At 35.3% G+C, this 12,355-nt stretch overlaps 1 protein-coding gene across 2 annotated transcripts in view; it reads right to left on the reverse strand.

Moving 5' to 3' along the window:
* LOC106868015 (high affinity cGMP-specific 3',5'-cyclic phosphodiesterase 9A) overlaps positions 1–11,596 on the reverse strand; it is a 233,024-nt gene extending 221,428 nt beyond the window's left edge. Inside the window, exon 1 of one of the 2 annotated variants that reach the window (XM_089357273.1) lies at positions 11,274–11,596. In XM_089357273.1, the coding sequence (XP_089213399.1) occupies positions 11,274–11,361 (88 nt within the window). In that variant the 5' untranslated portion in view covers positions 11,362–11,596. The remainder of the gene's footprint in view (positions 1–11,273) is intronic. The other variant, XM_089357274.1, reaches the window with a different exon arrangement.
* Positions 11,597–12,355: the final 759 nt, after the last annotated feature.

Genomic DNA, 12,355 nt, shown 5'->3' on the forward strand with positions numbered 1-12,355 from the left:
GAGGGTGAGAGAGAGTGAGTGTGAGAGAAAGTGAGTTTGAGAGAGACTGAGTGAGTGTATGTGAGAGAGAGACAGTATGTGTGTGTGAGAGAGAGACAGTATGTGTGTGTGAGAGAAAGAGACAGTGTGTATGTGTGTGTGTGTGTGTGTGTGTGAGAGGGAGAGTGTGTGTATGAGTGAGAGGGAGAGTGTATGTGTGTGTGTGAATGCATGTGAATAGAAGGCTTTGCATAACCACTGGCAATATGATGCTTACATCATATAGCCTATATCAGTGATTCCCACCAAGGTCCCCAGCAAATTCGTAGCCATAAAAAAATTGAAGCCATTTCAAATCTCCAAAATATTATTCGATAATAAAGACTCTGTTAGTTAATAATAATCTATATGAAGACAGAATAATAATAAGGAAACAAAATTCAATAATTATTCCATAAGAATCAATAATGTATAATATATAATCGATAATATATTACAATCAAGAATTACATAGTTTAAATTTTACAATCACAACAGTTTCATAATAAATTTGATATTTTTAATAGTTCACTACACAATATTGTTTAATAATAAATTTGATACTTTTAATTTATAGAAATAAAGTATTTATTATTTTTATTTTTTTAAGATCAGTTGTAATAATGTCTGAACTAACTGTTAAAAAGGCAAAACTGAGGAACTACAAAGAAGATTTTATCATGTTTGGTTTTGCATCTGTAGACTCAAAACCTATGTGTCTTGAATGTGATGCCATCATGAGAAATCATCCCATGAAGAAAGTTAAACTGAAACAACACTGGAAATTAAGGCATCCATCATCTGTGGGTAAAGGTAGGGAATATTTTGAGAATAAAAAGAAAATACAGCCAATCAAACTACCTGACTTTGTAAAGAAGATAAATACTGAAAAAGCAAAGACACTCAAACCAAGTCATTTGGTTTCTGAAATTATTGCCAAGGTTGCAGCACCTCAGATTTATGGTAAAAAACTTGTCAAGCCTGCTATGATAGCTTGTGCAAATGAGGTTCTGGGAAAAGATGCTGCATCTACTCTGAGTACAATTCCACTTTCAAATAACACAATTACAAGAAGACAGGATGAAATGTCTAATTTTATTGAGGAGAAGATTGTGGAAATTCTCCAAAAGACAAATTTTTCTATCCAGGTTGATGATAGCACAAGTCATAACCAAGCTATCCTTCTGGTCTATGTCAGATTCATCCATGAAGATGGTATAAGGGAAGAAATGTTACTCATTAAAAGTTTGTCTGAAACTACTAATGGAGAAGATATATTCAATGAAGTAATGCAGTATTTTGATGATAAATTGACTAATTTGATCAACATTGCATCAGATGGAGCCTTTCACTGGAAAAGTGAAAGGCTTTGTTTCTAGAATGAAATCAGTTGCTCCTCACATTTTTTATATACATTGCATTATCCACAAACAGCATTTGGTTGCTAAGAATATTGGAAGACACATGGAAGAAGCACTCAACACTGTCATACATGCAATTAACTTTGTCAAATCAAACTCAGTGAATGATAGATTTTTCATGCAATTCTGTGAAGATGGAGATTTTAAAACCCTATTGCTTCACACAGAAGTAAGATGGTTGTCAAAAGGCCTGAGCCTTGAAAGACTAGTGAATTTGTGGGAACCATTAATCAACTTTCTCATGTTCAAGAGTCAGATGACTCATTACAACTCCAAGAAGCAAAGGGTATATGGGGAAATTTAAATTTTGGAAAAAACAGTTTGAAAAAAAAATTTGGCATCATTACAAAATTTTAACACCACTGTTCCTACATTAGAATGCATTGCTGCATGCATTGCCCATCTTGAAGGTCTTCATGTAGACGTTGAGAGAAGATACAATGATCTATTAAAGATGGATACAATGATTTATTAAAGATGGATACAATGATTTATTAAAGATAGATTTTCCACTCTGGTTTGTAGACCTAGAAAATTATGAGCCAGGAGATGAAAATTTTGAGTTGGCTGAAATGTTTTTGGATTTGAAAGAGAATATGAAACTGGGAAGAAGAATTGGAAAAGAAGGTGTCTTTGCCTACATATCAATAAAGGAATCACACCCAAATATTTTTCGACATGTAGAAGCAAGCATCATTTCTTTTCCCTACCACATGGATGGTGGAATCTGCATTTTTAGCTGTTGTAGATATTTTAAGTCGAAAAAGAAATAAATTAGATGTCAACAGCAGAGGAACTATCAGACTAAGACTAAAATAAGTTCATTAAAATTGATTAGGATATCTTGTGTCAGAAACACCAATATCAAGCTAGTCACTAGCTGAATGGACTAAAAACGAATGATTTGATGAAAAATGATTTTGATATCTTGAGTTCATCTTCGTTTACTAAAATAAATTTTATCTTTTGTTGCTGAAATAAATTTTAAAGTGTAAATAGACTATTTTGTCTTTTCATTAAATATTTTAGTGTGAAAATAGAACAGCATAAAGTAAAAGTAGAAGTGGTCCCTAGAAACTTTTTCAAGTAAAAAATGGTCCCTGGGCTGAAAAAGGTTGGGAACAACTGGTCTATATGTTTACATACGACATATAGAATATATGTTTACATCATTTAGTCAGCAATCACTCAAGAGGTTGCACATGAAGGGAAATCTGAGTGGGCTTTTGGTTTTGGCACCAGTATTCATGTTGGGGTACCTAGTACACTATGAGTGCAGAGACTACTCAACCTAAGATATGTACTATGACACAGCTAATGTGAACCAGTAGTGGAGAACAGTGGAACGTTACAATGGGTTGATGAAAGGAGCAGGAGTAGAATAGTAGAGTCTAGATAGGTGAGTGGACAAATGAAAGAAAGAGGAAGATTTATATATAATTATTTACATGAGTTTGAATCAGCCCTATGCAACCTAAAGTTTCTGCAAGAAGCCTACAAGACTTTAAGTATCAAACAGTTTTATATTACACAAACTCACACACACACACACACACACACATATATATATACACACAAACACAGACCTATATACACACAAACACACACCTATACACACACACTCATATAGATATTTACAATTATATAATCATTTGTTTTCTGACCATTTTTCCATGATAGCACAGGTTGAACAAATTCATATACTTGAGGCATTGATTTTACAGCCTGGTGCCATTCATCATCACTAATCATTACCTGCTTTCCAACAGATTTTTCAAACCACTAGTCTTATATACATACATACATAGTAGAAGATATAGATTCAGAGAATCATGTGGCTATCACAGTAAGCTCCTTATACAGACTTGGCTATCAATACACATAGTAATCAATTTACAAGGTTGTGTGAGGTAAAGTGCACATGTCACTGAAGATCTAGAAAATTCAAATAATATTTATTCTGTGAAGAGTATATAAAAACATAAAGCCAGGATGTATGAGAGGTGAATATATATTTATTTAACCATGTGACTTTCATAGGATTATGGCCATTTCACAACCTTCTTCAAGAGACAAGAAATTATCCATACAAGTTTGCATTAATATGTGTGCCCAGCAGTATACAATTGTATATTCACAAATTAATGCAAATAAAGAAAGCTAGCTTATAAGAGCACCAGAACATCATGGTTACATCAACAGTTCAGCTCTACTCACAAAATTCACTCATTATACATACAATGTATTGAAGGCCAGAAGCAGATCAAATTATATAGACTCGGTCAGTAAAAGGTAATTATCAGAGTAAGGATATACTATGGCTCTATTACTACAGAAAAAATTTTCTTCAATTATGAACACCCACATATCCATTAAGATAAACTGCTAAATAGAAATAAAGAGATTCACCATCTTTATACAAAATTAAAGAAAAAAAAACAGCTTTACTTTCATGCAAGTAGGAATATAAGAGAATTAATTAAAGGGTTGAAAATGCATTTGGGAAACAAATCGTAGTATTTTTTGCTTTTAGGATTTATAAAAAATACCACATTAGCTGCAACAATTTGTTTACTTTTCAATGGCAAATAAAAAGAAAAACAAGGAATTTTAAAAAACGTAAATGCATGGGAGAAAATTCCATAGTGGTAAGACATGTTAAAAAAATCAAATGTTCAATAGGCTTCATAGAAAAAATTACATGATGAAAATTGAAGTTTCAATAAGTTTCACAACAATAGGAATTAATGAAAGTTTAAAATATTTGATAAATTTCAGAGCAATAATACATAATAAAGTTCAATAGATTTCAAAGCAATAAATTATATTAACAAATGAGACATGAAGATTTTCAAGAAGATAAGAAAAAAATTTTTGAAAGTTCTTTCATGTGTGAAGGAGAATTGTTCATTGCTTGCTTTACTGGTGAAACTTGAACTATGTTTCAAGCTCACATTGTCTTTGGTCTACCTCACTTTCACTGTCCATTTACCTCAAACTCAAGCACCCTCTTCAGAACATGCTCCTCATCCCTCAACACATGCCCATACCACTGCACTCCATTCACCCATGCCAGTCATTCCACTGATTCCTCCAACCCCAGCATCCCCATCAAATCCTCAGTTCTTCTCTTATCAAACAGCTTCATGCCACACATTTCTCTCAGTCCTCAAAATTGCCATCTCTCTCTCTCTTTCAAACACCATAGCTCACTCCCATACAGCATTGCAGCTCTCACACAGCTCCTGTAAACTTTTCCTTTCGTTTTCAATGAGAAACTTTTCCCATATAATAATACTCCACATTCCCTGAACTTCACCCAGTCAAGCCTCGCTCTTGCAGTCACAGCTGCTTCACATCTACCACTGACATCCACCCTATCTACCAAACAACAAAACCCTCTCTCCGTCTCCACCTCATCACATAGTGTTTCCACTGACTTTGGCAGCCCTCCAGCTCCTTTCTCACATCTTCTACAAACTTCCTTGCCAGTCTTGGGGTCACCTTCTTCATTTACATACATCTACCATGAATCTATTTCTCACATCTCGTACACAACACTGCATTTGCCATTACCCTCCCACCACATACAACACTTGGATCCACCTTACTCACTAACACTTCTCCTTCCACCCCACCCACCATCACCTTTGTCTTCCCATGCCCAAAACCAATTCATCTACCTTTGTAAGTCCCACTCATTCGCCATTTCATCAAAGAACTGCTCTTTCTCAGTAGTCCCTCTTCCACTTTGCAGACCATACCCACAAATCACCTTCACCACTTCTTCCGCAAATGCTAACACTACTGTCATCACTGTCACTCTTTCTCCTGGCCTCCACCACCTTCTCACAGATTTCTTCCTTCACCAAAACTCTCACACCTCCAGTCCTCCTACTATTTCCCTGACCACCACAACTTGTACCTTCTTCCCTTGACCCCCACAAATCTTGCACCCTGGCCCCGCCACCAAACCTCCTGCACACAGCACACATCCATTCTTCTCTTCCTCAATTCCTCACACACCTCAGTTCCCCTTCCACACAAACTGCCCACATTCCAATTTCCCAACCTCCCTCCAAGCAGCTTCTCAGGCCATCGACCATCATAAGGCAAGTCATGCTTGCACAACCCAGGATGAGGGTTTGCACCTTTCTTGGGCTGGTTGGCTGGTGCCCATTCTCCTTTGCTACTATCATGAGGCTTTTTTTTAGCTGGATTTTATAAGGGTTTTAAATACATAGATTCAAATCCTGATTGGGTACTTATCAAAAACAGCTTTTGTTTTTGTCTGCTTATGGCCTAGCTTTCTGATTGGCTGACTGCCCGGGGATATCATTTGTTTATCAAATGTTTGGTTACTTATTTTGCTCTGGATGGTCGACTGCTTGGAGATGTTATTTGTTTATCAACTGTTTTAACCACAAGTTTTTTGTCCATCAGTAGTCCACTGTTCTGGGAGGCTGATTTTCTGTGGATGTCAATTGTTTATCAAATATTTTGGTCTCTTGTTTTTGTCTAACAGCATCTAGCATTCAAGTTGGTTGGTTTCCTAAAAACATCACTTGTTTTTCTGATGTCACAGTCGATTGAATGTTCAATAGCATCATGTTTTGTTTATTTTTGCTTTGTTCTTTTTTATTTATTAATAGTTTGGTTTTAATCCAAAACAAAAGGCAATTGGTCAATCCTAGAGTGATATCAGGAAATAGTGCTGAAGATGTGTAGTATGTAATTACAGTATAGTGGTTTGAAGTTAGAGGTTCAAACTTTTGATTTATCATTATTGCTTTGTTGTTTCTGGTTGTTTTTAGTTGAGTCGAATAAACTTTGTTTTCTAATTCTATCGTGTTGTTATAGAATATTTTCTTATGGTTTATATTTCCTAACAAGCATATTTTCCTTATTTAATTAAAATTGGATTCAAGTGTTGCCAATGCATTGATATATAGGGGAAATTTTGTATTTGGGATGTTTGTTTATAGGGCAAATATCCTGAAGTTTGTTCACAGGTATTTATTGGTCCTGGGTCAAGAATACAAGCTTTATTGTCATTAAAAGAGACAAGGTCGGCATAACCCTAGTGAAGGATGCTTTGGCGGTCTCCAGTCATAGAACCAAAATAATTCGAGCATGTGTTGCCTAAGTTGTATGTGAATGTTAAGAAAGGTTAGGGAGGAATGAAGGGTATCGACTGCAAAGAAGTGAGCATTGTTGGATGTGAGAGCAAATAGATCATGTATGTATGGATGGAATAGAGTGGGGGACAAAACCAAAATCTGTGATATAGAGTTGATTAGGTCTGGTTAAAAAAAAAGTGCTAACACCAATAGAAAACTACCAATCAAGGAAAAGAGAGATGAGTGGAGCCTATAGGTGGGATGTTTTGATAGATCACATGACAGATACAAGCTAAAGCTTTACTGATCGTAAAGCAAGAACACTGCTTTCAATAAATTTCTCTAAAGTGAGTGTTCAACATCAGGTGACATAGGATAGTACGTCTCCTTGTGGACTTGACTCTACAAAAGCCATACTGGTAGACACTGAGAAAAGACAGAAATTCCAAGTGTTGCACAGCATCATTTTTAAAGGCTGTTGCCATTACCTTTGCGATATTAAAATTGAATGCAATGGGATGATAGGTGACAGGGTCAGAGAGGTTGCCTTTCTTCTGAAAAGCACACCCTGAAGTGTATTTCCAAAGATTAGAGTATATTCCCATAAAGAGTTTGGTGTTTAGGGTAGGTAAATCTCTGAAATGTAATGCTTAACAATGATGGAAGGGATGTTATTAGATTCCGTGGCCTTGTTGGTTTGAAACATCTGGAGATATTTTTGAATTTGGCACATGTACATGCAATGTGCGGAACCTGGTGTGATGGAATGAGATGAATTTGGAGATCTTCAAAGTGTGTGTAGCATGGAGTTGGATGCAAAGTGGGTAGTGACTGTGGAAGTTTTCTCCATTGGTATACTACATGCCATTGTTGAGAAGTGAAGGAAAAAAGAATTCCATAACGTTGATCCGCTAGGAAAAGAATCTATTGCAATTCGGAAGGTGGGAAAGCTTGAGGACCTACCATGCACAGAGACAGCTTTTGCAGTCTAGACAGTACTCTTGCAATAGTTATGCTGCTGGATAAACAACATCCAGCTTTGGAGAGTAGGTAATATTCTCCAGACAATGTAGGATTTGTACTTTTGCCTGAACAGCTGCAGTGTAACTTTGAGTGAACTACCAAAGATTGAGTTTTTATTGTGTATGAGATGTGGATGAACACACCCAGAAGGATATTTCTGGATATCTACCCAGCTGTTTCTGGTGGGCCAAGTTAAAAGTACATGTGCTGCCAGAGATAATTGTGATGAAACTTGCAGAGACCCGATGAGTCATTTGACTTGCAGTGTCATAGGGTTTGGGTAGGTAGGCATTGTAAAGTATACAGTTGCATGTTGAATAATTGGACTGTGGCTATGTGCAAACAGTTACGTTTTCATAGGGGTTAGATTTTGAGGTGAGCAAGAAATCAAGAATTTTAGGAGTGTCTAGAACACAAGAAACATGTTGATATAGAGTTGATAATTGCCAAAAATTCAGCTCCTGCACTGACAGCATTAGTATGAAATGAGTGCAAGAGTCAAAAGGAATTGTGAGTGTTGAAGTGACTGAGAATGATGATTTTGGAGAGAGGTAAAGAGAGATACAAGTTCTCAATGCAGGAGGAGACATCTTCAAAGAGTCACTGGTGATTCAAGAGATTCAGAGAGCAGGTGTATTTGAGAAAATACAGTAAAAATTTTGAGTCAACATAATTGGAAGTCATCACTGCAGAAATCTAGGCGAGAGAGGTGAGTAATGAACAAGGAGAGTGGGTTTTACATTTGAGAAAACACTACCTTTTGGAGTAAAGCTTGAAGAGTGGGAATAACATGGTCAGTGAAAGTGAATTTGTGGACAGCGATTGAAAAATTTGTATTTTGAAGTATATTAAAAAAAATATGACTTGCGTGTGACTAAGAGGTGATGGGTAAGATGCAATTTAGTTTGGAGTAAAGTCCACAAATGTTTGAGAAGAGGAGGGAAAACTGACTAGTGGATTAGTTCTTTTTTTTTTTTTTTTTTGACATCATGGAGAACTGTAGAAGATGATAGTGTCATAGTAATCCTCACTTGGAAGTTTGGTTTCAATGCTCACAACAGAATGCACTGCATTAAAAGCAACTATAGGCCAGATGGTGGTAACAAACTGGGCAGCAGAGTGTACCTAGCTATTTCCCAAACAAGCGGACTACATATAAAAAGATTATATATATATATATATATAAATATATATACACACATGCACACATATACATATATATATATATATATATAAATATATATACACACATGCACACATATATATATATATATATATATATATATATACAAATATTTGGTTGTATAGTAAGAAGTTTGTTTCCCAAGAACATGATTTCAAGTTCAATTCTATTGCATGGTACTTGGGCAAGTGTCTTCTAGTATAGCCCTTGATTGACCAAAGTCTTGTGTCATATATTTAGTAGACAGAAATTATAAGCCTGTCTAGGGCTTATATGCCCCTGTATTAGACTATTTTCCTTAGTCATTGCACGGTGATTACCATAAACTTTAAGCTTATATAAAAATACCATTTACAGGATTGTAAAAACAGCGCCATACAATAAAAATCATTCGCACAGAAAGCACATATATATATATATATGCATGTGTTTACAACCATATTAACATGTTAGTGCACATTTGGATGTAGGAAAACCTTTTTGCTGCAAAAATAACCTCAGTAGAAATTTCTTCTCGTAGGCAATATCTGTAGAAACGTACCACTGAACTATGAATGTTATTGGAGCATAAGGACATGCATTTCTGCATTATTACATTCCATCAGCCACAAGTACCAAATCAATCCTTCACAGCTCTGTAGGTATGTTTGCTATTGTAGATAAGATCAGCTAGTAGTACATTAGCTTATATGTGCAAAGCATTAAATGATACTTCATGCATTAATTAATTTCAGCTTGACAGCAATTTCTATTACTTGCTGTTCTTATATATAAGAAAAAGCGAATGCCTGATTCAATATTTAAAGCTGGTGAAGCATAACAACACAGAAACGCATGCATTCTATGTTGCTTATTGCTCAATGAGGTTTTCACACATATTGTCAAGGAGATTTTCACCTGAGACTCTTTCTGCAGGTCCTACACCTGAGTGTACACGAACGTGTTAAAGATGATTGTACACATATATTTCATTCAACAATACTTCATGCACCTCCAGATAACACACACACATAATACATACACCTGTCTAGAGCAAAGTATGGCTAAACTTGGGATCTTGGGGAGAGAATGCAAATCTTTTAATTTGTATGCTACAAACGATCGTGATATTTGGGACTATAAAAATCCGCAAGACCTCTTTAAGATTTAAAGGATGATAGTTAAAAGATACCTTCCTTCCCAACCTTGCTGCCGAGTAGGTGGCCGGTCAAAATTTACTCTAAATTAGAAAGAGAACTCTCTCTCACACACACGCAATATAAATCTCATTTCATAGAGACAGAATCGAAACTTTTCGAAATGTTTCGCAAAGTAACACAGAACTATAAACACAAAAACACTTCCATGGATATACAACTTAAAATTAACAAAACTAAATCGAAAGACACCCACACATCCGAAAACACACATACACACAAACACCCACGTTCGGTGGGACACAGGAAGGAACGAAATGCTAGCCCTTGAAAGCATTGTAGAGATTAATATTTCATCACATCTCATTGTAACAACCACCATCACCACCCTATCTCCACAAACATATGCAGTCGTTCGACATGTTAGAAACAGCAACTAAATTCATTCAAATTCTTCCAACTGTCTTTATTTATTTATTGTTTCCCTTTGTAATTGACCGATAATATCGTCCATCATAGAGAAAAAGTTATGGTTACGACTGGAACAGCTTTGGTTGTAGGTCCAGTACGACAGGGCTGACCTGCGGCTTAAACATCAATACCACTTAATATCTCTAGAGTGAGAAACAAGGAAAAATACACACACACACACATTCATGTGGAGGTATACAAGTGCGCACATACATACACGTGTGTTTGCATAGATAGATAGATGACAGATAGGTAGATAGATAGATAGATAGATAGATACATGACAGACAGACAGATAGATAGATGACAGACAGACAGACAGATAGATAGATAGATAGATGACAGATAGATAGATAGATAAAGAGAGATTTCGGCTTTAGAGTCTGATGAGACGTTCACGGGGCTAAGACCTTATGGAAGTGAAACCAGTGGTTATTCTATGACCGGACATAGACTTAACTACTTATAAACATATGTATACATAGGCATTTACATACATATACGCCATAAAACACACACATATGTATATATACTCAAGCATATCCACATAGATTGATATATATACATGTATATATAATTGAAAACGTCTTTATATATCTATACACACATTTACACATGTATATATATACGCACATAGACATGCATATATTCACACAAATGCACATGTCAATCTCTACTTATGCCTATGTTTACACATACACACGTATAATTAACTCTACACACACAAAAACACCACGGAACGAGAGAGACAACGCTAAGTGGGGTATAACATTTCTGGAAGGGACACGAAAGCAGAACAACAACAACAACAAGCGCATCAATACATCCAAGAAAGAGCATAAAAGAAACCGGGGAGTTGAAGAAATATGAAAATAGGGATTATTTTCCCAAGATAACTTACCTAGAATGTCGTCTGCATTATCTTCAGAACTAAACTCCACTTGTTCCTCTCTACCACTCACACTTAAATAAACAGCTTTCGTCGTCATGTCTGGCCTTTGTGACTCTGCCAAACTCTCCTCTCTAAGTACGCCTGTGTATTATGTGTTGTATACAGTATGTTCAACTGGTATATATATATATATATATATATATATATATATATATATATATATAGACACACACACACACTGGATGTGTGTCCTGTAAGAGTGTATGAAACTTTACGTGCTTATAGCATTAACATGTATTCGTTGGAGGTTGTGTATGTATAAGTTTACGTATGTTCTACTATATATTCGTTGTTGGAAGATGTATATGTATGTATGCATGAATGAATGTATATGTTGTGTGTCTGATATAGTATGTATAAGTTTGACTTATAACGTGTACACTATATATATATATATATATATATATATATATATATATATACACACACAGAGGAGAGAGCAAAAGAGAATGTTGCTGTGTCTATCAGAGTATATATGTAAGTTATTGTGTGTTAATAATGTCTATGACAAAATATGTATATGTGTGCAGAAGTGATTATATGCTAGCCAAAGTGTTTTATGTGTATGAGTTAGCGTAGAAATGTTTATGTTTAAGTGTATAAGAACTTGTGTAAGTGTGTGTATACATATATATATATATATATATATATATACATAAATCTGTATCTAGAAGCGAGAGTGTATGAGCGCGCAACTGACCATGTGTTTTAATGAGTCCATCTGTTCTTAAATGTCTGTTTTTTTAAATATTTGAATATGGAAATACAACTTTATGCAGTGTATATAAATATTTACAAATATGAATATTATTTATGTTGTTGTGCATGTGGATTAGTATGTGTATGTTTGTGAGGGAGAGAGAGAGAGAAAAAAAAGCAAGTTGCTGCTTAACTACCCGTATATATGTCAAAACTTCGATGTCTGTATGTATGTGCGCGTGTTTATATACAAATACATAAATGTATATATGTTATATATATATATATATATATATGTTATAAACTCTTAAGTGTCACAGTATATGAGACAT

Source organism: Octopus bimaculoides, chromosome 9 (genome assembly GCF_046866305.1).
Source record: "Octopus bimaculoides isolate indiv1 chromosome 9, ASM4686630v1, whole genome shotgun sequence".
Classification (NCBI taxonomy): domain Eukaryota; kingdom Metazoa; phylum Mollusca; class Cephalopoda; order Octopoda; family Octopodidae; genus Octopus; species Octopus bimaculoides.